The 25695-nt window shown below is 38.1% G+C and overlaps 3 protein-coding genes across 3 annotated transcripts; 2 read left to right on the top strand and 1 right to left on the bottom strand.

Annotated features, from left to right (window-relative positions):
• Nucleotides 1–1227: 1227 nt before the first annotated feature.
• Nucleotides 1228–13170, bottom strand: itcha (itchy E3 ubiquitin protein ligase a). Its single transcript, XM_085354652.1, has 24 exons — nt 13079–13170; nt 12044–12090; nt 11629–11770; nt 11221–11345; nt 10614–10745; nt 10176–10224; nt 9858–10036; nt 9392–9614; nt 9205–9300; nt 8821–8995; nt 8117–8186; nt 7944–8028; nt 7199–7327; nt 6506–6578; nt 6273–6344; nt 6085–6173; nt 5785–5944; nt 4770–4903; nt 4223–4363; nt 3877–3997; nt 3602–3706; nt 3328–3424; nt 3151–3223; nt 1228–2745 (listed from the first exon to the last, which is right to left on the bottom strand). The coding sequence occupies exons 2-24, from the start codon at nt 12066–12068 to the stop codon at nt 2646–2648; spliced, it is 2595 nt and encodes an 864-aa protein (XP_085210778.1). The 5' UTR covers nt 12069–12090; nt 13079–13170; the 3' UTR covers nt 1228–2645.
• Nucleotides 13171–14426: 1256 nt separating this feature from the next.
• bloc1s1 (biogenesis of lysosomal organelles complex-1, subunit 1) lies at nt 14427–18798 on the top strand. Its single transcript, XM_085354651.1, has 4 exons — nt 14427–14593; nt 14742–14814; nt 16659–16791; nt 18366–18798. Exons 1-4 carry the CDS (start codon nt 14533–14535, stop codon nt 18474–18476), a joined length of 378 nt encoding a protein of 125 aa, XP_085210777.1. The 5' UTR covers nt 14427–14532; the 3' UTR covers nt 18477–18798.
• Nucleotides 18799–21775: 2977 nt separating this feature from the next.
• rdh5 (retinol dehydrogenase 5 (11-cis/9-cis)) lies at nt 21776–24241 on the top strand. Its single transcript, XM_085354649.1, has 5 exons — nt 21776–21816; nt 21952–22274; nt 22399–22657; nt 23486–23649; nt 24021–24241. The coding sequence occupies exons 1-5, from the start codon at nt 21785–21787 to the stop codon at nt 24239–24241; spliced, it is 999 nt and encodes a 332-aa protein (XP_085210775.1). The 5' UTR covers nt 21776–21784.
• Nucleotides 24242–25695: the final 1454 nt, after the last annotated feature.

Raw genomic sequence — 25695 nt, 5'->3', positions numbered from 1 at the left:
TTGCATATTTTTTTTAAATATATTCATCTGCCCCATGACCTGGACCACAGTGGTGGTTAAACACAGAAGTGGTTAATTCAACCACTCCGAGTGTCAATGTGCTGTAATATTGTTACCTGTTAAATATTCAACAGTCAACATACTTAAAAAAAAAAAAAAAAAAAAAGAAAAGAAAAAAGTTTTATGCATTTTTTTTACATTAATCTGCACAGGAGTAGCTACACTGCAAGTGTATGGGTGTACAACCAGTAAGGGAATAAAGGTGAAGTCAAGTGAAACATCCTACACAATTAAATGAAGAAAAACTGGTATGTGGCGGTGGAGGTGTGGCCTGAATGAATGTACTCATCAGGGCAACGAGGGATCACTTACATCAGACAAGTCTTTTTTTTTTTTCCTACCTGCAGTGCTGACGACATGAAATGGGAAAAACAGCCACATGGTTCACACATGAGTACATTAAAAATGACAGTATTTTGTCTGTTTACATTTCAATCTGTATCTTAAAGACACCATGTATAAAATCATTTTCTGGGCCACACACTGGAATTACTGCAGATAATTTACACCACGCTGCCAACATACACACTACCACAGGTTGAAGGCTGGACAGTGGGAAGAAAAATAAATAAATTAAAAAAAGAAATCATAATATGAGTTTTGGGTCTGTTTATTCAATCCTGTTTATAAAAAAATATTAAGACCTACTGACCTAATGATCTTTTAAAATGTGCTTACTTTCACTGGCTACGTCTTTGTTTCTGGTGTCATTCACTTGTAGAACTACATTCTAAGTAAAAGGGGGAAAAGTAAAGTCTTTTTATAATGGCAACAAAATTATTAAAACGTGAATGTGAATATAATTCCTCAGCAAGGTAAATTTGTTTTAAATACAAAATATATTTTTAGTTTTCTTTTCTTTTTAGCAGAACAGAGCAGTTTTAATTTCTATACCTTACCACAAGTAAAACAAATAACAAACTCTTAGTACTGACCATTGATATCACGTGTGTAATTACTTTGGGACTGTTCGGAATTGATTACCTCTGTTAAGGGTTCTTTAATTAATTTAACTCATTTGTTAGACTGGTTCCAAAGATTTTATTTAAGTGATACTTTACCTAAAATAAACTATATCTGTCAGCAGACAACATTTTGAAAAGTCATGAAATACAATACAACTGTACAAATCTGAAAGCCATACGCCCTATAAAACTAGGGGCACTTGCTATCATAATTCAGATCTTATTTCACATCTTGCCAGCAACTTAAGAAGTTCTATTGCTAGAATAAGTCACTTTTCTTTTGATTAAACTTCGGAGTATATTTACATAAACTGCCTTAGCCACAGATAAATTTGTTAAGAATCAGAATAGTCATTAATCCTTTTTGTTGTATTGTGGTATCATAACATCAACACACACACAAAAATATACAATTTTTTAAAAACCTTTTTGTTTCCTAATAAATGTGCCACATTTTATCTATTTTGTGGGAGAGAAAACAAAAGGTGGTTGCCTCAGAAACCCAGCATCAGCACATGTAATACTTTGCTCTGGGCAATTAGCAGAGATCAGTTACCATCTCATGGAAATTGTTCATTGACATTCCACGTCATCAGTAACAAGTTAATTATCAGGAAAAGCCCGTCATGTTCCCTGACTGACAAAAGTGCTGAGCGTCCACACTTAAATCTGATTTCATACAGCACAGTATGGGAAGGTAATCTTTTCTCAAATCACAACCACATTAATTTCACCAAATATGTCACCAACTTCATATTGGAATTGAAATCAACACTAAATGGTAAATATTATCAAAGTGTTATAAAAATGATCAAACAGCTTTGACTCTTATCTGGAAAAATGTTTCCTACAAAACAATTGCACATAAAAATACCACATCTTTCAAGAACAATCAAAGCATCTTACTGCTCACACAACAATGTGCAAAGGTACTCAGCATCTTAACTCATTAAATTTTTAAGAAATAAACCTGTCAAAATAAGATAAAGCTATCATTATGTTTTGCAAAAAGTGTTAAAGAAACTGTATAAGTGCTACGGGAGTCTTTACAGTCTGTCAGTCAGCGATTTGGGGGGGATCCATTTCATTCATAAAAAATAGGAAAGATTCAAAGCCATGTGTGAACCTCTGATGTTGTTTTTAACATATCAACTTCCATCCTTTAAGACAAAATGCACAAATATGGTTCTTCATGCTCATGCATAGAACCAGAAAGTGTCTCATAAGTTTCTACTGCATATTCACACATGTAGATGTAGAAACTGCAGTCGGTCTTCATACAAGTGCAAACACGACAATGCAAGAAAGGCCCCGCCTCCATCGCCTGACAGTGGATTAGGAATGAACTGATCACCTCTTACTACAGGAAAGAGGTGAAACCAGGTTAAGAGGATTTTTAAGGTCTCGTTTGAAGCAAACTAATTTTTAACAATACAGCTTTTTCTTTATGAATATGCAATTGTGACAAACTATAAGAAGGAATAATAAGTTCTTCCACCAGATCATAAGCAGCTTCTGACTACAAAGACAATCTGCTGGAAAGTGCTCTTGTCTGAAATGGATATGGCTCCTCCAAGTCCACCGCCATCACCACCATCCTATACGTTTGCACTTATAGTTTTACTCCTGCCCGAATCCTTCTGTTTCCTCTATGGCAAACATGAGTTTCTCCTTCAGCTGTTCGTAGCTCTTATAAGGAGGGAGGTCCAGACGATTAAAGCTACATAAAACAAGAAGACAGAAACAGAGGGTGGCCAGAAGTGCTCTATTAGTATTAAGTTAACATTTTCTTTCTAGGTCATTCATAATGATGACAAGTGTGTTGTGTTTGCATTTATAAATGATAACATTTGTTCAGCTGCAGTAATGTCCCACGGTACTGCGCACAGCGAAGACATCTGCTAAATAAACACTTAACGAGCAACAATGTATTCTCACATAGCATTATATAACAACAAACACCAACATCTCAGGCTAAAAATAAAGGAACGCTTGCAACGGTTGAATCAGAAATGACTAATAGGGTTTGGTCATGAAAGTTTAATCCCACATTAAGCCGGATATGACACGAGGTTTAACACATGAACTGAAGAAACCTGTACAAATGTAGAATTACTGGTCTTACCATGTGTGGCTTCGTGGAAGCCAGTTTTCTTTTCCAACTTTCTCAATGCAAAACTTCTGTGGACCATTGCTTCCTATATTGATCAAAAATAAGGATAAAGAGATTAAATATGATTTTGATATCACATACTGGTTTATACTACTGTACAAATGTCATGTGTCTGTTCGCTGTTGATACCCATTAGATCAGCGAAGCCGCCCACGGGAAGACGACAGGTTCCTGTGACAAACTGCAGAAGTCTCATCCTTTTTTCGTTGTCCATCTCCTTCACAAACTGTTAACAGACAGTTTTGTGTTAACACCAGTATCAGGCTGATATCCGTACATTACAGTGATACTAATTTTCCATTTGTTGTTTTTTAGTTGGAAAAAGAAATATTCACACTGAATTAAGCAGCTACAGCTGATTCAAAAACATATATATATATATTTTTTTTTTTAAAGTACCAACCTGCCAGAACCACATTATCTGCTTGCTAGTTCGGGCATAATGTCTATAGATTGTGTTTCTCTGCCAGTCCACCAAGTCTATCTCCTGCATACCGCACAGCATCACCTACAGACAAGAAGGGGACATTTTATAAATAAGCCCAACATTCATGTTAGTATTTATTTTCTCTAATTTTTTAAATCCTTATTGTTACAGAATCCCTGTAGTATTTAAAGGACCAGTGCTACCTCAAACACTTGTAAAAGTTATAGAGAATCATCTATTGACTTCAGTACCTCTAATTCTCTAGCATCAAAGTACTGAAGGTATTGCTGTGGAAGAACTTCATTGAAGCCCTCAAAGAAAGCCTGTGTCTGCTCCTCCACACCTCTGGATAGCCTCCACTCTGCCACTAACCTGCATAGAGATGACATAATGAAATATTAATAAATTAATATTAACCCACTTTAGAGATGTCAAGTGCTGCTTAAAAATGAATGTTTTCAAGGAAAACAGGATTATTTAGTTTAAACATGACATGTCCGAATTCAGTGTATTTAAATGTTACGCTTGTTTACCACATTATGTTATGGAGCATGTAAAAGTAGCAAATGAATATGGACGGTAGGTAAGAAGTTGTACCTGATGTATTCCTCTTTATTTTCTTCAGTTACTAGAATGTTCCCTCCATCTGGTTTAAGCTCATGTGTGGTGACCTCCCCAAGTATCTCCTTGTCAACGGAGAAGAACATTTCCAGACCGCACTCCTCTATATTATTGTCCCTACAAGCAAGACAATGACAGTTACCGTCATTACTGACAATGTTTAAAAAACAAAAGAAGTTAGCTATTATGTCTGCTCTAAAGGTCACTATAGAATCCTATACATTTCCACAGTGAGTGACAAATTACGGGAGCATAAATCATTTACTCAAATAATGCACATGACCCAATTTGTCCTCTCAAACTCTTCATTTGTGTGCATAGGTTATCAAAACCTAGTATCTAACAATATGCAAACATATTTAGGAAATGAAAATATTTTTTTTTAAAGCAGCCAGAAGTCTATGTATATATCCACAAATTTTGGTCCACTTATAACAACCCAACAAATGTAAAATACATCAAAGTCTTCGACACCATCCACCACAAGTATAACTCAATTATCACATGTACATCAGAAACTTACTTGATCCAGATGAGTGAATTATAGAATTCTGGATCTATGGACTCCAGGTCTTTCAGACCCAGAGGTTTGTTCAGAATACGTTTGTAAAAGGGCAGCGAGAAACCTGTGTCGATAAATTTGCCATGGAACAAGGCCTGGAGAGACATAAAATGGAAAGGTTTTGTATGCAAATTAAAAAACAACAACAGATAAACAGAAGACATTTATCTCATATTTGAGATTTGTAATTTTATGGGAGAAAGTCAAACATATTATTCTGTAAGGCACATCTATCTCTTTTTGAAATTTAATTCAATAATTAGATTTGAGATCTAATCATTGTGATTAAATTGCAATAAAAGACAAAAGCATAAAATATTGCATGATTCACATAAAGTAATTAATGTGTTACACAATGTAATAATATACAGGGTGGGCCATTTATATGGATACACCGTAATAACATGGGAATGGTTGGTGATATTAAAGTCCTGTTTGTGGCACATTAGTATATGTGAGGGGGCAAACTCCTCAAGATGGGTGGTGACCATGGTAGCCATGTAGAAGTCGGCCATCTTGGATACAACTTTTGCTTTTTCAATAGGAAGAGGGCCAAAACAATGGTGTGCTTGGTTTCAACGTAACTCACGAAATAATAAAGTTACGTTGAAACCAAGCACACCATTGTTTTTCTTGTGACATTACCAATAAGTCTGATGTGTCACATGGCCCTCTTCCTATTGGAAAAACAAAAGTTGTATCCAAGATGACCGACTTCTACATAGCCACCATGGTCACCACCCATCTTGAGGAGTTTGCCCCCTCACATATACTAATGTGCCACAAACAGGACTTTAATATCACCAACCATTCCCATGTTATTACGGTGTATCCATATAAATGGCCCACCCTGTAGTATGGCATAATAATATGGTAGGATATAGCAATGGCAGACCAGATTAATCATGCACATACATTTAGTTTCAAAACTAATGATTTAAACTTATTAGTAACAACTGAGAGATGGTGCGCATACCATGGCAATAAATCGCCCAATGAACTTGAAGTACTTAAGGTGATCCGGGTTGATGTAAGAGGCAGGGTTGATCTGAAGACAGTAGTTGTCCTTGCCAGCATACTCAAACAAACAGTACATTGGATTCAGCACCTCATGAGACAGCAAGAAGAACCATTCCCTGAAAATAAGCACAAGTGGTCAAACTAGTTGAGTGGGGTAGTTCTTTTTAAACTAGATTTTAATGACAAAATCACGAGTTTTTACTGTTTGTGTTGTTATTTTAGCAACAGGGTGGTGCAGCTTTTACTTTGAGATTACCTGGCCACACCTCCATAGTCCAAGCCTTCCTCACCAGGGAAAATTATCCAAAGTCTACGCCTAAGATCTTGTGGGTGGAAACTCATGATCTAAGAATGAATTAATTACACATCTCAAGCACTGAAAAGACAATGTTATTAAATATAGAAATGTGGTGAGAAGACAGTACAACCAATTAAAACAATTACCTGTTGAAATGAATCCTCAAACAAAGTTTTGCGTGAAACTGTAATTTTAATGTGCTGAGGCATCGACAGTTGCTAAGAGGAAACAAAACATGTAAACAATGTAAATAATTGATTTTAAAAACTCTGTCCACTAGCAAAATCATTTACACTTTACTTTGCATTTACGTAATTAAAAACAAGAAGAACATAACAGCATATGTAGTAAAACAGTATGATATGCTGAAAGCACGTACCTGACACCAGAATCTGAAGTATTGCACTTTGGCTTTGAAGTCCCTGACATAAGTTATCTGTGGCCCATTCTCACTACAAAAAAGACCACATTAAATTATTGTCAAATAAAAGTATCAAAATACATTTTGATAACAAGTGCTTATATTCATCTCTGGACATTCTGAGCATCCTGTTTGTTTTCTTTAGCAACACCCAGGCTTTGTGGTCATGATCACTTGAGATTATAAGGCTCATTTGATTTTACACCAATCGCTGATTTAAATATATTCAGGCGTGCACTAATCAATATTCTCGACATTTGCAATTTAGTGTGGAAAGAGTTAGATAAGCAAACATATACAAATTTTGTAAAAATTAATGAGACACACCTGTCCCATTTAAATTGAACTCTGTTCATCCCCCCCCCCCCCTCCCCCCTTTCATGATGCTTGTTCATGCAAATGTAAGCACTGTAACACACCCAGGTACGGACCAGAACACAGAACAGAGACCATTGGAGTAGGTCTCAGTCAAACTCCCGAGTTGTTTGCTTATGTTGAGAATGACCTCAATTATAATTATAAATACGTATATAAAAACAACCAAAGACTTTTTTGATTCACAGGCTACAGAAGCTTTTAACGTGCAGTTGTGTCTGTCTCCATTAAATGAATCTGATCCCCCTCGTGTTAGCACAAGATACCAAAACTTACAGTGAGGATTTCCCTGTGCGAGGGTCAATGTAGGTTGTTGTTCGCCTATTGTGATCTACAAAGTAGGGAATACCATCCACAGTGAACCTCATCTCCCAACCCTCAGGCAGAGGCTTGTCATTCAGCAGCCTGGATAAAGTTAAGTAAGCACAGAGAAATGCAACCATTAAAAGAAATCATTTTAAAAGAAACATAAAATGTATATTTTAAGTTAAATGAATAAAAAATAATAAATGGAATCAAAGATTTAAAAACTCGTCCTTAAAAGCAGGGTTTCCTCCGTACTACTTAACTGTGATTAGCTGGTTACAAAAAAAGCATTTAGACAGAAACCCTTCCCTTTGTGTATCCATAAACCATAAATTTAAGAGCAGTTAGTGGTCAACAGCAAAGATTTTCTGAAGGAACTATCCAATTCCAAATCTGTCAAAGATGTCAGAATCCAGTCATTATGTTCTACACATTTAATCCAGTTTCACAGTTGCCAGATCATCTGCATGCAATTTCTGTGCCACTGTTGACCTGTTCCAAACTCCAAGCTCCTAAGAGGTTAGGACAGTTTTTCAGGGAGTCCTGCAATGGAAAGAATTAACCTTCTACATCAAATTGATGGCTGAAACACAGACCTAAAATGTGTCACTCAGAAATTTGGGCCTGCCAAAAACAAAGTGACATTCCTTTCACTTGTCACTTTATTCTAGACATATCAGCGCTCCCTACTGTCAAGAACACAAAATACACTCACCCTTGGGTCCTTGGGTCTTCCCACTGTGTCCTGCGAGTTGGGTGATGGACAAAATACACTCTACCATTGGTGTCAGTTCTCTTTTCTTGTGAAGGAGAAAATCAACACATTTCATTTATTTATCATGTCAGTAACATCAGCTAAAACATTTTTGTAATCTCACTGATACTTACCCCATCCGTGAGGCAGAGGTCCTAGTGGGTCAAACTCTTTACTGGCTGTGGCTGCAAACTGGTCTTGCAGCTGAGCCAGAAAGAAAACGTTACAAATGTCAAGTCTGCAAAAACATCTGTAAAAACTATTTTTGTCACGGTCTGTTTAAACACAGTTTAGACTTAAAATCAGAGAAGAAACTGACCCAAGAGCATTTGTATGTTTATTTCTTCGGGTGCTTAAAGCTTTTTAGTCACGAGACTTAAAACATGCTATCTGGACTTTACAAACTCATGCAACCTTACTTGAGCTCCTTTCACACTCGAGAGCTACATCAGACCTCAAAGTCTGCACTGTCACTTCATTTTAAAGAGAAAGATGTTCCAAAATGTTTCCAAGACACAATTATTGCAATATATTGTTCAGCATGAAATATGCAAATTACACAGTAGAAGTGGAAAGCTGAAACCTTAAGTGCTTATTCATTAGACTGCAGGTGTTTAGTACTTAAAAGTTAAAGTTATTTTTTTATTTATAAATTTGAATTTAAGACGTAGAAGGACTGTGCAGTATAATTTTTGTATGTGGTAAAAGTACACCATATACAAATGATTTTATAGATCAAAAACCATGCGTAGATGGGCTCTTTAAGCAAATCAAAAGAAATACATCTTCAAACTGTTCTTCATGTGTAGTCTGAAGCACATTCAGTGACTGCTCTCACCCCATATATGAATCTCTGGTTAAATTGCTGCATGGCTCCCTGAAGCTGGCTACGCTGGTGCTGCCATTCCTCGTAGTTACGCACTGACTCCTGTGTGGGTCTTTGCCATGTAGTAGTTCGGGTTATGTGGTCAACATAATAAACTCTACCCATTGGATCCACTCTGCGCTCCCATCTGCATAAAAGGAGAGCAAAAAAAAAAAAAAAGTTGTTTATTTTGCCAAGGATTTCTTTCTAGATATTAAAAACTCCCACAGAGAACACATTACCACATAGTAAAAGTGATTATAAACAATGTGACATAGATAATTATATGCCACTGAATACACAATATTCAAACTACATATATATCTGTAGTATAAAAAAAATAAAGATGTTTGGCACCCTGAAGGCAAAGGCTCAGGCCTATCCCAGGTTGTTCTTTTCTCAATGTGATCCACATAGTATACCCGTCCATTCTGGTCAACTCTTTGCTCCCACCTGCAGAAGAAATACAAATTAAATAAACAGATTGAAAATAAGCTTAAATGAGGGGCCTATAAAACAAAATGCAGAAAGCATTGCTCTTTACCCTGGGGGCAAGGGACCATTGTTTATGGGAGCCACCCTGGGAATTGTTGCTGAGGCACTGGCCCCTTGTTTAGGAACACTTGCTGTCTGTGAGGAACTTGATGTTGCCGCCCTTGCATTTGATTCATTCTGCTGATCTGAACACCCACTAGCTGATGCCTGAGAGGAACCATCGGAAGCTGGGCCTTCGCTGAGTTCACTAGGAGAAGAACTGCTAGAAGAGGCTATGAAATGAGCAAGAACAAGAGTAGGGAACCTTTAAGTCTGTGAAAAAAAATGTTCTTTCTATTTTCAAAGGTGTATTTGTTTTCAAAAGCGTAGTGACTTTAATACTGACTGAAGTCAGTATTCAGTGCTTTAGCTAGTATATAAAAGAATAATGGTATATTAGACATGAGGGAGATTGAAATCACTCATGTGATGTATATGTAAGCCATTTAATCTTTGATGTCTTATAGTTTTCCTACATGGTGAAGCTGCTGGTTTCTGTCGCATAGGAGGGGGCGGTTGAGTAGGTCCAGAAGGAAGTGATGCAGTGGAGCCCCCTGGAGACCGTGAGGGAGAACTTGTACCATTGACAGCATGCACATTTGGTACAATGACCCATTCATCCAAGTCACTTGAAGGTGATGAGCCTCCGCTTGACCTACAAGTACAAAATACTTAATATTTGAGTAGTTTTCCAAGACCAAAGATTTAAAATGTTTATTTAATCTTACAAAACCAATGTCCAAATATTTTAATGCAATAGTATCTTAAGATCATTAATTAAAGATTTACTAGACCTGTCACCAGTATCTCCATTTTGCCGCGTATTTCCATTTGGAAGAGCAGCTAGCAAGCCATAAAAACAAAAATAAAAAATAAAAATCAAAGTAAAAGACAAATGTTTAATGTGACATTCAAAAATGTATGTGTAACTCCCAAGTTCTCAAATGCTTGGGTGCAAATGTAGTCACTAATGCAGGTAGATATAAAGGTTACAAGTAATGCCAAGGTCTTGTCAGGGCACAGAACACTGATAAGCATTTACAACCTGGCAGCAGTTTCCACCTTGTTACCTCATTGCTATCAAATTCATTAATAATGACCAACATGGTAACAAGCTAAATTTATTCTGCAATTCTATTCATTTTCAAATTACAGATTATGAGCATTCCTGTTCTAAAATTGCAAATGTGTCCCACATAGTATACTGGGTTTGTGTGAGCGTGGTCTCTCACCTTGTTCTCTCTCTGCCAAGCCAAAGGTTTCTGGGTCTACCTGCATGCCATCCAGACAGACTGACAAGTCACCTACAAGATCCTGGGGGTCTCTGTCAGAGCACAGCTGCAGTGTCTGCACGACCTCACATACTTAAGGGGGACAGAATACATGTCAAGTTTTAAGCAGGCACTGTAATTACAAGACAAGAGAACACATACGATACCATAACACAAAAGAATAAAAGCAATTATTAACGATGTCCTGGTTTAATTAAAAACTGCTCCTACAAGCACATTGTTCTCCTAGTAACATTTATTACTAAAATAAACAAATACTGAAGAACAATTTCCTAAGGGGTCTCTGATTGTTATTAATCACCTGATTTTTAAAGCAACGTTTACTTTTTTAGCCCAAACTGTGACAGTGTGAAAAGAGCAGAGCTGAAAAACTCCAGTCACATGGAATGCCTCAAAAACCACGTGCAACAAGAATCTCATTCAGTGCTTTAAAAATCACAGACAAGTAGCTCTTACAGAGAATGTAGACCAGACTGTAATGTCACTGTAATGCTATGCACACTGACCAGGTCTGAGGTCCAATCACCACTTAGGAAAATGAACTTACATTTCATGTCATTGGCCTTAAGGGTCTTGCTGATTTCCAATGTAGCTAGACCCAATAGAATGTCTGACTTGAGTGTCTGATGGCTCCAAACACGAAATATCAGTTTGCTGAACGGCGTCACAATTCTGTAGAAAGGTGAGAAATTTTCAGCATACAGCACCAACCAATACGATACAACAGCAGAGAAATAATTGAGGTAATCTGTACAGCTTCTTAGCTTTTGTTTGAAACTCATCAAGCATTGATACTTTTTGTTTTGTTTTTCCCGCCTCCAAGTACAGAGGAAATCCAATTAATAAGTCTATGATGATTTTAATCCTCCATTATATCTTACATTACATTTACTGTCTACAATTGCAACATTCTGCTAAAATATGGACCTAAACAAATTTTCACAGTTGTACTCACACTGTGAGAGCCTGCTTCCATTTAGGGCTGTGTGTGTTGTTGCATTTCTCAGTCCTCTTTGACTGGCCATCCACTGCTATTTCAACATATGGACTTGGACCAAACCAGGTCTTTTTGTTTTCCTTCAGCTTAGCTGAAAGCACTGGAAAAATAAAAATTCTAGTCATGGAAAACCAAGATTTTAAAACCACTTCCTGTAGCCCCATGCATCCTGAGCTCAACAGCAGTCAGTTTATTTACAACCAGCTTTAAGGTATTTTTTAAGATCAAGGGATTCATCAAAATCTAGGTTTCCATGACAGATGTTAAGCATATTAATAATGATAAAAGAAAACCCCGTTAAGAATTTATCACAGTCCTCTACTGGTTTTTGTTAAATGATGAGCATACAAATTTTGCAAAAACAATAACTTACCAGTAACTTGCAACTGGGCCTTCATGGTTCATCCATAACATTAGAGCCTAAGTGGCAACAACAAATGAACCTCCAATCAATGTTATCACATATAACTTAATACTTAAAGAGTGAAAAATATAACCTGATTTATAGTCAACTGTGAGTAAGCAATCTAAATAAAACAAAGAGATACTTGAGACAGATTCTGGTATCTGGGATCATTTTTTGTTGACTCAAAGATAACATGTTATCTCAATTATCACTCTGGTTAATTATTTAAATTGACTGTGGTTTACAATACACAAATAAACAAATTGAGCTATACCCTCACTAGCTTCTTAGCACACAGGCCCAGGGAAATCATTCATAACTGCTGTCCAAATCTGTCACTCATCTGGTAGAGCTTGTAAATCAGCAAACCGCATTGCTATGTGTGCTAGACAGTCAATTTTAGTAATCGACAGTCAATTTTAGTAATCGACAGTCAATTTTAGTAATCAAAACAGAGCCTGAACTAAATAATGGTTGGTCAGTATAAAAAAAAAAAAAATCTATTGGCATACATATTGTTCAATGTTGAGGTTTGAGATATTGGTACTGAGAAACTGAGGTTGTATGGAGTAAAATGATTTCTGCTTGTTAGTTTGTGAGGTTTTATATATATAAACAGAAGGGAAACGAGACGGAGGATATCAGTCAGTAAACTGATATCTGATCTCGTTGCGCATTAGGCTCAATTTTCTCACAGGTTAGCAGTAATGTTAGCCAACAGAAGATTAGTTATTAAGACAGCGTTAAACACTAGACTCTAGTAGAGTTTCCGTTTAAGCTGTCACATCACCATCACTAGCCAGCTTGTAAACTGTTTCATAACTGTAACGAAGGCGGACAAGTTCAAGAACCTGGAACTTTGCACACCGATATCCCGATCAAGGCTTTAGCTAACCATGCATTAAACCCACGCTCGAAATGCTAACACCACTTTCACTCATTCGACTATTTAGAGGAGGAATAATCAAAGCTGTTCCTTGGAAGAACTCTAAGTGACCATACCTGATTAAAGAAGAAGATAAAGAGTGACAAAAACTTTAGTTTCAGCTATGTCTGAATGATGACAGGTAAGATAACAACATCAGCTCAGACCAGTGATCCGCTAGCTTGAACAAGTCCAGGTTTTCCGGTACAAGTTTTTCATAATAAAGCATTGGAGAAAAAGGCTTATTATCTATATAATCTGATTATCTATATAAGTTATAAGCAACATTAGGCGTCAGACCATGTTAATTTTTATTATAACGTTATACACATTGTTAGGTATTTTAGTACCATGGTAGCATTTACTGGATATTGTTTTATAGTGACATTATGCAGGAAAACTCTGTCATTCAATAAGGCCCCTTTGTTTCAGTGTTTTTCTCTTTGACCCAAGAATTGATGTGTGAGAATCACAGGCTGGTACAAGGTTGAAATACCACAGAGATCACTCCCTCAGCTACATTAGTTTCTTAATCTTTTAGACGCCTGTTGAAGGCCAAATGGTTTGTTTCAGATTTCACTAATGAAAGAACTCTTTATTTTGTGCCTTGAAAATATGTCGCTGAGATAATCACAATTGTAGCTGAACTGATAAACTACACAAAGGATGCTTCTTCAGCCAAGGGCAGGAAGACGCTGCCTTATCTTGGTCTGTACTGGTTTAAACTGATAATCTGCTGTCTCATGAATTTTACCCTCTATATAAACTGTTGTACTTGTGAATAAAGTTGAGTCAATTTGGGAAGACAACCTGAAGCAGTCTCTGTTTTCTTGTTCTCCCAAGCTGCTCCCGAGCTCGTACTAACACGCTGAATGGCATGCTTGAATATTACTTGAGAATATATTTGACTGTGTTACAGACTAAGGGACATTCTCTGCTGATAGGTGAAGGTACATTCTCTGCTGATAGACGTCCACGCCTCGGAGGAAGCCGATCCACGGAGTAGGCCCTGGAAACCGTTTCCTTCACACATTAAAAACAAAAAGACAAAAATAAAACAGCACGATGCACCAGACTATATTTGTCTTGGTATTTTTGTCCCCCAGCTTTCTGCTATTATAAGTCTGGACTAGAGTAGTTTTGTCATTTGATTTCTGTCTGCAGTATTAGTAGATGTAGCCTATAGGCAAGCTTTTATTTTGAAGGGATGTTGAAGCTGCTGACATCGCGATAAAAAAAAGATAAAACAATCGTATAATTTAACAAGATACAAGATACGTTTATGTTCCTTTAAATTTTACATTGTTTGGCAGTACATACTAAAATATATGGTTTTATTTATGAAATTATTCAGACATTTACTCGATGGCCAAAGTGTGGACACGCCCACGTGTGACATCCGTCTTTTTAGTCCCGTGACACGGCTGTAATTGTTAGCAGTCAGCAAGAAACGCCGCGGTGTGGTAAATGATATGTTATTTGTTCTATGAGCAGTCACTTTCGCCATTAATATAACGTCTGCTGAAGCACGATGTTATCTCGTCTATTGAAGGAGCACCAGGCGAAGCAAAATGAGCGGAAGGAGCTGCAGGGTGTGTGATAACAAAAATCGATAGTGATAGCCGCCAGTGCTAACCATTGCTAAAAAACAAAGCTCTCTTTGACTTAGGATGTCCCAGCACCACACAGTGCTACAGTCCGGTGTTGATTGATTGTAGTAATGTCTTTTTTCTCTCACAGAGAAACGCAGACGTGAAGCAATTGCTGCAGCCACTTGTTTGACAGAAGCCCTGGTAGACCACCTCAACGTTGGGTATGACGGTGATTCCTTTCTTTTTTCTTTTTGCTTATTTCTTGCTGTTCATTTTGGTTTGGTAGTATTTAAGGAATGCTCAGTCATCCAGGTAAGTAAATCTCCAAAAGTTGATTCTGTTGATCTGGACGTAGCGTTTTTAGTGGGAGTAACGTTTCGCCACTCTTCCAAGTGACTTCTTCAGTCTCAGTTTACTGCAGGTTTCCCCAATCGTATAAACAGTACATTTGCATAATGATCGAAACTAACACCACTGAAGGAACAATGCGCTGGGAGGTCAGTTCCATTGATCAACAACCACTGATCAAAGCCCATTGATCAATGGCCATGAGTACCATTCACATAGAGTTGGGGAATGGCTACAATCACAGCACTGTAAGATGCCAAGAGATGTACCCTTAGACCCCCTTCTCGATTCAGAGATGGTCTTTGCCTTTTCACGTAAATGGCCTCCTTGACTACGCGCTCAAACCAGCGTTTCTCCCTGTCCAGGATGTGTACATCCTCATCATTGACACTACAGGCCACTAGACTGTAGTGTCTAGTAAATAGACTGCAGAGGTAGCTTTTCTGTGTTGTGCCATCCGCTTCGCCTGAGGTTGTTTGGTTTCCCCGATGTATAAGTCCTGGCAATCCTCCTGGCACTTAACAGCGTACACTATGTTACTCTTGTTTGCGTCGGGCGACCTGATCCTTGGGGTGGACCAATTTTTGTCACATCGTGTTTTGGGGTTTAAAAGCCACAGGAGACACGGTGTTTAGCAAAAATGTGTCTTGATACTCCTGAAACATACAGAATCCCTACAGGTTTTTGCTTAGGCCAAAACGCGCTGCGCCAAAAATTGCTGCGCCAAAAATTGGTCCACCCCCAGGATCGGGTCCAAAACTCATCCAGGTTTCGTCACTTGGATGAGTGACAAAACGTTTCTCCCCCTGAAAATGCTATGTTCAGATGAACAGAATCAACCTTTGGAGGTCCCACAGAAAGGTACATTTCACGCAATCTCTCTGGAATATTGGACATCTGTGTCCTGCACCAATTGTATTATTTACTTTTAAGTGTTGCTCTGAAAGCTGTACTTGTTTCAGCACCAGTAATTATTGATTTTCTTTTTTACATTGCAAATTTAGTCAATGGAAAGTAAGCAAGTTGTGAAAAATCTCTGAGCCCAATATTAACTTTCCACATGTTGTGTTGTTTACAACCAGTATTCAAAATCTAAAGATATTTAATGTAAAATGACAATAAAGTTAGAGAATATGTTACATTAAATATTTTTTTGCTTATTTAAAGTCAAGTGTAAACAATTTTAAAAGTATCTTGATTTTAGTGTGATGTTAATAGCTAGTAATTATTTATTATTTGTATCCCACTAATTAATAATAATTTTTCGACTGATTACTTCGTATATGGTATGTCAGTGCCAGGCTGACAAAAGGCTTTCACACACATCAGATTTTAGTCATACTGTTTCTCCAGGCTTTCACATTACTGACACCTTCTTCGGACCAAATTAATCAAACAGTTTATTCTTAACAGGATGGACATCGCCTAATATTTAACACAGCCAAAAACAGTATGCTGAAATTATTAACAATGTATTGTGAAAGATGTGATGAAACCAGGACAATCAGCTTAAGAGACTCAGAGTGGGATGCAAAGACCATTATTGTTGTGCTGCTCCTGCATGAAAAAGATTAGCCACCAGACCAAAATCCTTCTGGGACAAAGGGAGATTTTTACTATATTGAGTAACAGTGTATGGTTTCAGTGTATTGAAATTGAAGCGGCTATATGTATTATAATGCCCTAAACCTCATTATTTTGTTCTGTTTCATTTTAGAGTTGCACAGGCATATGTAAACCAGCGAAAGCTTGACCATGAGGTTAAGACTCTCCAAGTGCAGGCAAGCCAGTTCTCCAAACAAACTGCTCAGTGGATCAGTATGGTGGAGGGTTTCAATCAAGCATTAAAGGTAGGTTAAAAGGAAATGGCTGTCGTCTGTCATCATCTCAAATCTACCATATCAGTCTTGAACACAGTCATGTTGCAAAGTGATTTTGCAGCAAACATCAGCATTTTTTCAAGGTCAGTTAGGATGAAAATGTTAAAAGAACGTTATGATATTTAATAATATAATAATAATTTGTTTGACATGTTTTTTTTGTCAGTATAATTTTTATCCAAAAATTCCCTAAAAGACATCCCCTTAAGTGTGTCAGCAGGCTAACTTCTAGCTGCAGTTCTTTGTGCAAGTGTGAGGAGTAAAACACATTAAAACTGTAACACTAGACGCTGGAGCAAATAAAGTGCTATTGTAACCTTGTGTTAAATAACGTCAGGAGTACATACAAACAAAACTGTTTATGCCCAGAAGACAGTGGAGATTATTGTGGACTTCAGGAAGCACACAGCCCCACTCCCCCCCATCATCCTGACTGACACCCCCATCACCTCTGTGGACTCATTCCGCTTCCTGGGTACCACCATCACCCAGGACCTGAAGTGGGAGCCCACCATCACCTCCGTCATCAAGAAAGCCCAGCAGAGGATGTACTTCCTGAGGCAGCTGAAGAAATTCAACCTGCCAACACGGACGATGATGCAGTTCTACACTGCAATCATCGAGTCCATCCTCACCTCCTCCATCACCGTGTGGTACGCTGGAGCCACTATCAGGGACAAACAGAGACTGCAGCGTGTTGTGCGCTCTGCTGAGAAGGTGATTGGCTGCAGACTCCCATCTCTGCAGGACCTGTACACCTCCAGGACATTGCGGCGTGCAGCTCGGATCTCAGCTGACCCTTCTCACCCTGGACACAGTCTGTTTGACCTGCTCCCCTCAGGCAGGAGGCTCCGGTCCATTCGCACCAGAACCTCTCGCCACAAGAACAGTTTCTTCCCCTCTGCTGTTGGACACATGAACAATAACCGTATGACTGTTCCCACCACTAACACATGACCCTACGCTGTGTTCACTGCATCATTCCATGTTTGGCACTGATCACCACCTGCACTCATGTATATATCTTTCAACGTAGCACTCTTAATTCTTATTCTCATGCATATATCTCATGTATAGCTCATGCACATATCTTTCTACGTAGCACTTTTAATTCTTATCCCTACTTTTATTTTTTCATGTCTATTTAAGTGCTATTTATGACACTATGTTTGCACTGAAGCACCGCAGCAATTTCCTAATGTTGTAAACCTGCTCAACATTTGGCAATAAACCCCTTTCTGATTCTGATCTTCCAAAGATCTGCGCTCTCTGTTGTGCACTGGCAGTTCCAGGTCAACACATCGCACTTGTGTAAAATACAAACTGGATCATGATTGGCTTAGGAGTTATTTGTGACATCACCAAGGAATTGCTTGTACAAACACATTTTAATTAGGGACTTAATCTGAGCTCAACACACTTTTCCCCTTTTGAAAAAGAATCCAAAAAACACATTTTGGGAATTAAAGACGGCTGATAGTGGGTTATATTTGTACATTAACAAGGTTGTGAATACTAATTTTTTCATGCTCTCATTTAAACAGGAAATTGGAGATGTAGAAAACTGGGCACGCAGTATTGAGATGGACATGAGGACAATAGCAACAGCGCTGGAGTATGTACACAAGGGTCAGCTTCAGTCTGCTTGCTCATAAACCATGAACATGTACGTGCTGGACATTTGCAAGTGAAACTGAATACACTGGAATAACATTTAAATCTACTTGAGTTGACCCCTATCAGCGAATATGTGTTTTGCCTTTGTCAGCAGTTTATTTGCTTGTCTGCACTCCCCTCTAAGTTTGCCAGGGCAGCTCAGATGAACATCAGAATTCTGCTGCTTTAACAATTAAATGCACATGTGCAGAAATTGTTATGTTGTTGTGTTAGCAGCAGTGTTGGAGGTGCTTACAGATCAAGGTTGCAACAACCTAAATAACAGTAGATAAATATTTAGAATAGAATAGTTCATGTACAAATGGGGAGGGGGAGGGGGGGTGCAAAGAGTCACCTGTGGCCCTACTTTTTCTGAAACAGGAGAATCTGGCGATGGCCTCCAGGGGTGGAAGAGGAATCATTTTTGGGGCAGTGTTAATTACCCTTTGCATAGCCTTCCTATTCTCAGTTGTGGTCCTTGCGTACCTGATGAGTGGTAGAAGGCCAGCAGCAGCTCCCGGTCCTGGTTATTCTTCCTCAGGACATAGTCGTGTGCACACGGCATACATACAGTAGGGGGCTAAGAACACAGCCCTGCAGGGATCCTGTCACTCCATGTGGTGAGTGACAGTAGGCGATAGAGGTGGGGGCCGAGTCAGACAAATTGGTTCACTACATTGCCTGATTTGTTGAATAAAAGAGGAAAAAGTAACATTGTTGTAAAGATTCAGTTTACCCCTTTGCAATAGGTTAAAGAAGCCACAGACATAATAAACACCGGTTACCTTTATTTAGTATATCCAAAAAAAGCATTTTGTTTTATGGCTTTCTTTTCTGTGGCTGATACCTGAACGATGGATGGATTTCAGATGTTGTTAATGATGGAAAAATATTTTAATAAAGTTTAAAAATCTTCACTTGTGTTTTCTTCTTATAAAAAATGTGTTAATTGAACAGTTGTTACATATAAAGAAATTGGGAACAAGGAAATGTGAATATTTGTATAAAGTACCTCATTTAAGAAAGAAAAGCCTGTAGGCTGCTTTTTAAGGAGATACGTTGTCAGGAGGTTCATATGCACAGCAGATGTCAGTGTTGGGTAAGCACAGATTAAATCTTTACAACACAACTGGAGAACAAGTGAGAGTTAAAGGCTGTGAGGGTTGCAAGTGGGCAGTTTCCTTCAAAATTACTTCAGGATCAAGAATTGTTTTTTTTTTTTTTGTTTTTTTGGCTTCAGTGTACCTGTTACAAATGTGAAAATCCCAAAGAGACCTTAGCATTTATGGACTTGCAACTATTGCAACAAGTTTTGATATAAATATAGTAAGTGGATAAATACCTGCCTGGCTAAGGTGCTTGGACAGTTTGTGGAATGTGTGACGTGTCAGTGAGTGTGGCTTGTGAGTTCACTAATCGTATTACAGGCAAGAAATTTACCACACGAGACTGCTCTTAATCTAATTTTAATGTAAAAAAAAAAAAAAGGTTGGATGTATTTGTTCTTTTTCCACCGGCCCAAAAATTACGCAGGTCATAGAGACTGTTAAAAGAGTACTGTATGAGCTTTATTACTGATATAACTGTCAGGTGAACTGAGGCAGTCACAGATTGTACTCATGCTTGGTCCGACAGGATTATCACAATTTGTATAAATACTCTTAAAACACAAAGTATTCATGCCGCTATAAACTAGGAACCTTCAGGCTTTGAAAATATATACTGTATACACTTTGTGGTGCACCATTTGAAAGGACCTGACGTAACATGTTAAAATGTCTTTAAGAAGATCTTGAAATCCAAGTGCACGTCACAGAAAAGGGTTTTTGTTTGTTTCGTTCCCACCACCTTTTTTTTAAACACACCAACCAAATGGTTACGCGTTGCTGGATTACCAGTAGCGGGCTAGTCTAAAGGGATAAACAACAGGGATAAAGCTTCTGTCCAACCAGCTGAACTAAGACAGGAGAATAACCAGAAAGGGAACGGGAAGAGGAGCGACAACGTGTGGAGCGCCATCACTTCCCAAAAGATAAAAAGGTAGGACAACACAGTTTTGTGTTTTACTCACCACTTCAGTTTAATCAAAGAAAGTAATTAGTTTAAATGTGAATATTAAAAACTCAAGATATGCAGAAATGGACTTTTGAGTTTTATCTGATTATAAATTTACACTGATTGAGATTTAAACAGTTATTAGCAAATTTAGTAAACCACATGTCATAAAAAACAAGAAAACATTTTAGAAATCTGTCAAAAACCAGTTAAAAACAAAAAAGATATGTTGTCATTTGCTATTAGGCTAATAGCAAACTGATTTCATGGTTTTGTACCCAAATTTGAAATGGAACACTAGAGAAGTCCCTGAGAAGTCACAAAATTAATCAAGCATTTAGCATTCAGTTGGAAAATTACTGTAATTTGGCATCAAAAATAATAATGTGGTTTATTTTTTTTTCTGCTTTTTTTGTAAAACAGCAAATTTGAACATTTGTGGTTAACCAAAATAATTATATTCTAGCATTAAAAATATCATTACGGTGAAAGAGCTTGTACACACTGGTGGAATAACGATTACAGAAACATAAGAAATCAATTTGGTAATTACCAATATTGTTAATTTAGGGCAGCTGTAGCATAAACCTTGCACTGACATCTCTCTCTCTTTCTGAGAGAGTGTTCTGGTTCAGAAAATGTAATTATAACTCTACTTGCTAACTTAATTTATCCCAAATGTAACAAGATTTTAACAAGTATTAGTTTTTCCACACAATAAATATTTTGGATACCTTAAGCCACAGAAGTTTTTTTGTTACAATAATAAGCCTGCAGACTAATTAGTTTTCAGCAATCCCAAGCAGATCCGTTACGGGTATTAAAATTATGCTTCAAAAACATGTCTTCGTCCCCCCCACTCACTGGGTTTTACTCCATCACAAATGCCTTTTCTTTCTTCCTTAAGAGTATTATCCAAAGATTTATCACATGCCCAGAGCAGCCAAAGCAGTTTTGCATTAGGGGCACCCTTCAATTATGGCTCTCACTGAACAAATTCATTGTGTCAAATAGCTGTCAAAAAGATGAAATAAAACAATATAAAGCTTCAATAAAAACCTAATTATTGTGGAATTGAGACAAAATCGGTTTTGCAACATTCCTGAAACGTATCAATGTATTTCTGATTTACATTCTCTTCTCTGAAAACTGTATTTGAGAGCTTCCCATGTCAGTACATACTAACATGTTATTTCAGCAGGCATCAAGTTCTCACAGTGACTGAAAAACTACTTCTAGTCCTGAAGACATCATGGATACACAGTTTGTGTATGACCTTTTAGGGTAAGAAATACCAAAACTAAACTTTGACTTCTTGATTTCTTTGCTACCTGTAGTCATACCTTACCATACTCACGGATGCAGATGTGACAGTCAAATACTTAACATTCTTATTACATATTATTTGATCTCTTTTAGGGAAAATGCTTGGTTATACATTTCTGCTACCTTCATTGTGTTGTGGATTGTCGGGTGGCTCTACAGAGACAGCTTGGAGATTGAGGATTTCAAAAATAAGTATGTCTTTGTTACTGGCTGTGACATGGGGTTTGGAAACCTGCTGTGTAAGAAACTGGATCGTAAAGGTTTCCGTGTACTAGCTGGCTGTCTCACAGAAAAGGGAGCTGATGATCTGAAAAGAGTGGCAGGGCCTTATCTGAAGACTATCCTGCTGGATGTGACCAGTCAGGATAGCATTGAAAAAGCAATGGAGTGGACCAAGCAAGAGGTTGGCGATAAGGGTGAGAGATGATTTCCTACAGTTACATATACGATTGTAGGACATTATTAGATCACACAAGGCAAGCCTGTAAACAAAACACAGCATCATGTTTTCCTTGTTTTGTCTTTTTATTTGCTTTGTAGGACTTTGGGGTCTTGTGAACAATGCTGGACGTTCATTACCCATGGGTCCATCCGAGTGGATGAAAGTGGAGGATTTCCACAGCACACTGAAAGTAAACATGAATGGAGTGATTGCCATGACAATGACCTTCCTGCCCCTCATCAAACAGGCTCGTGGTCGTATTGTAAATGTAGCATCAGTGCTTGGTAGAGTGGCAGCAAATGGTGGTGGATACTGCATTTCCAAGTTTGCAGTAGAATCTTTCTCTGACTGCCTCAGGTAAGACTCATTTAAAGGGCTGCTGCAACCATATATATTAGCTTAAGGACCCAGTTGGTACTCGTTTCTTATTTAGAAAGACAGACAGTGTATCATAATTAGAAAGTTAGCATGGGTGATACAGTTTTATTACATTTTCAGTGATAAAAAAGACCATCAGTAAATTACAGAGTGCACTAAAAATGCACACCATCTAACCAGTTGTACAAATAGACCTAATTTGGCCACAGCGTGCCTCAGAGAAGGATTTTTGGTTCTGAGGCCAAACGGGGGGAAATGTTTGTTGCCCTCACTGACTCACATAGCTACATTAACTCTCTTTTTCTGCCAGGTAGTTGATTATGTTTTCATTAATGACAATGAAAAGCTTGCAGCCTGTGTTATAGAGCTAGCACTGAAACCATCTAAATCTATAAACCTGAATATTAGTTGGTAAGTGGAAACTCAAGACTTTACTAATGTTCAGTAGGTCATTCAACAGTATTTGATAGTAATAGAATACAATGTATCAGTTATAAACAATTGATAAGAACTCATTTGCACTCTCAGAAAATCAAGAAAGCCCGCACTGTAAGGGAATACTAATGACAAGTAGAGATTTTTAGACTCATTTTTTGGCTTAAATGCAGATGGCCAATCCATTTGGCCATTTGATTGGCCTTTCTACCAATCCAAATATTTTTATTAATATCTCACAAATAAATTGTAAAGCAGATATAAAGCAGGACATGTGTGAATGGTGACCTGTTAGAAAGTGGTGCTCAAAATTAGATGAGGTTTTGTTATTGCTATGAAAAAGCAACACACAGAGCATATCTGTGTTTCCAGGAGAGACATCCACTACTTTGGAATTAAGGTATGTATCGTTGAGCCCGGGTTTTTCAAGACTGCAGTAACGAGCCTCGAATCCATTGAGAGGGAGCTCCATCGCCTGTGGAACCAACTCAGCCCTGAAGTAAAGGCCAGCTATGGAGACAAATACCTTGATAAATGTAAGTACAATGGGCCGTGGACCATCTGAAGCATTTTATTGATGCAGAATAGGTCAATTGTGTCACATTCTTACTGATTTTTTTTGACTCGTTTTTGTTTGTTTGTTTGTTTTTTGCTTTGATACACTAGGAATGAAATGTAACTGTTAATTTTAGATATAAAAAGTCACCTATTGAGAAGTGACTTCCAAGATTCATACATAACATGTTAATCCAAAAATATCTTTGCGTGCTTTTAAAAAAAATGAAGTATAAAAATAAATCATTGAACATCAGATAAGAATGAAGGATTCTTGGAAATTGCAAGTTTACTGTGGCTTAAAAAAATCACAAATTACTCTCTGGTCACGATACATAATTCTCTTTTTAAGATGTCAATATACAGCGTTTGATCATGAATGCCGTCTGCGACTCTGACCTCACTAAAGTGACCAACTGCATGGAGCACGCTCTCTCTGCTGCCTACCCTCGCACCAGATACAGTGCTGGCTGGGATGCCAAGCTTGTCTGGATCCCCCTCTCTTACATGCCTTCCTTTGTAGTTGATATTGCACTGAAGCTCGTGCTTCCACGTCCTTCAAAGAGCGTCTGATTTGGGATGACCTACTTTATGTCATTTTGACGCAATAAGGAGGCTGACATTAAAAAAGTTTTTTTTTCTTGATCTATTTTCCTTATCAGAGTTGGCCATGCGATGATAATACGACAACTTTAGAAATTACTGTTATTATATTTATAAGTGTATACCATAGAAAAGTCTTTTTCCTCTGTAATGTCTCTTTGACACTTCTAGACAACACAAAAATACTCATACAGTTTACCGTATGCATATTATTCTGTTTGTTGGGTGTTTTAACGCTATTATTTAATGTGCTTGTTATGGATGTTGTTCACCATGGAAGCCTAAATAAAGAACATTTTAATATTAAGAAACTGTGTTTGTCAGAATGCAAGGATGGGCATGCTGCTGAAACGGGAGTGAGAACGGGCTGCATACAGAAAGAAAATAAATAAAGCTTTGCTCTGAAACAATGTCTACAGGCTGAGCTACAGTTATGGGCAACATGAACACGGCAGTTAAATGAGAAGAAATATGCATATATGAAGACTCATGCACTGTACAGTGGGGCAAAAAAGTATTTAGTCAGCCACCGATTGTGCAAGTTCCCCCACCTAAAATGATGACAGAGGTCAGTAATTTGCACCAGAGGTACACTTCAACTGTGAGAGACAGATTGTGAAAAAAAAAATCCATGAATTCACATGGTAGGATTTGTAAAGAATTTATTCGTAAATTAGGGTGGAAAATAAGTATTTGGTCACCTCAAACAAGGAAAATCTCTGGCTCTCACAGACCTGTAACGTCTTCTGTAAGAAGCTTTTCTGTCCCCCACTCGTTACCTGTATGAATGGCACCTGTTTGAACTCATCATCTGTATAAAAGACACCTGTCCACAGCCTCAAACAGTCAGACTCCAAACTCCGCCATGGCCAAGACCAAAGAGCTTTCGAAGGACACCAGGAAAAGTATTGTAGACCTGCACCAGACTGGGAAGAGTGAATCTACAATAGGCAAGCAGCTTGGTGTGAAAAACCAACTGTGGGAGCAATCATCAGAAAATGGAAGACATACAAGACCACTGATAATCTCCCTCGATCTGGGGCTCCACGCAAGATCTCATCCCGTGGGGTCAAAATGATCATGAGAACGGTGAGCAAAGATCCCAGAACCACACGGGGGGACCTGGTGAATGACCTGCAGAGAGCTGGGACCAAAGTAACAAAGGTCACCATCAGTAACACACTACAACGGCAGGGAATCAAATCCCGCAGTGCCAGACGTGTTCCGCTGCTGAAGCCAGTGCATGTCCAGGCCCGTCTGAAGTTTGCCAGAGAGCACATGGATGATACAGCAGAGGATTGGGAGAATGTCATGTGGTCAGACGAAACCAAAGTAGAACTTTTTGGTATAAACTCAACTCGTCGTGTTTGGAGGAAGAAGAATACTGAGTTGCATCCCAAGAACACCATACCTACTGTGAAGCA

This window comes from Diplotaxodon limnothrissa, linkage group LG5 (genome assembly GCF_057381915.1).
Source record: "Diplotaxodon limnothrissa isolate DT_005_m linkage group LG5, D_limnothrissa_male_GT1.1, whole genome shotgun sequence".
NCBI lineage: Eukaryota > Metazoa > Chordata > Actinopteri > Cichliformes > Cichlidae > Diplotaxodon > Diplotaxodon limnothrissa.
Note: the sequence above shows the minus strand (reverse complement) of the source record. Positions and strands in the feature narration are given on the sequence as shown.

Coding starts and splice junctions, on each gene's coding strand:
- itcha (XM_085354652.1), bottom strand. CDS start 12,068: ATGAAGGCCCAGTTGCAAGTTACTG. Junction 6,345..6,505: donor ACTTCAGATTCTGGTGTCAG/GTACGTGCTTTC, acceptor GTTTCCTCTTAG/CAACTGTCGATGCCTCAGCA. Junction 3,707..3,876: donor TTGATGCTAGAGAATTAGAG/GTACTGAAGTCA, acceptor TCTTGTCTGTAG/GTGATGCTGTGCGGTATGCA.
- bloc1s1 (XM_085354651.1), top strand. CDS start 14,533: ATGTTATCTCGTCTATTGAAGGAGCACCAGGCGAAGCAAAATGAGCGG. Junction 14,815..16,658: donor GTAGACCACCTCAACGTTGG/GTATGACGGTGA, acceptor GTTTCATTTTAG/AGTTGCACAGGCATATGTAA. Junction 16,792..18,365: donor GTTTCAATCAAGCATTAAAG/GTAGGTTAAAAG, acceptor TCATTTAAACAG/GAAATTGGAGATGTAGAAAA.
- rdh5 (XM_085354649.1), top strand. CDS start 21,785: ATGGATACACAGTTTGTGTATGACCTTTTAGG. Junction 21,817..21,951: donor TTTGTGTATGACCTTTTAGG/GTAAGAAATACC, acceptor GATCTCTTTTAG/GGAAAATGCTTGGTTATACA. Junction 22,658..23,485: donor TCTTTCTCTGACTGCCTCAG/GTAAGACTCATT, acceptor CTGTGTTTCCAG/GAGAGACATCCACTACTTTG.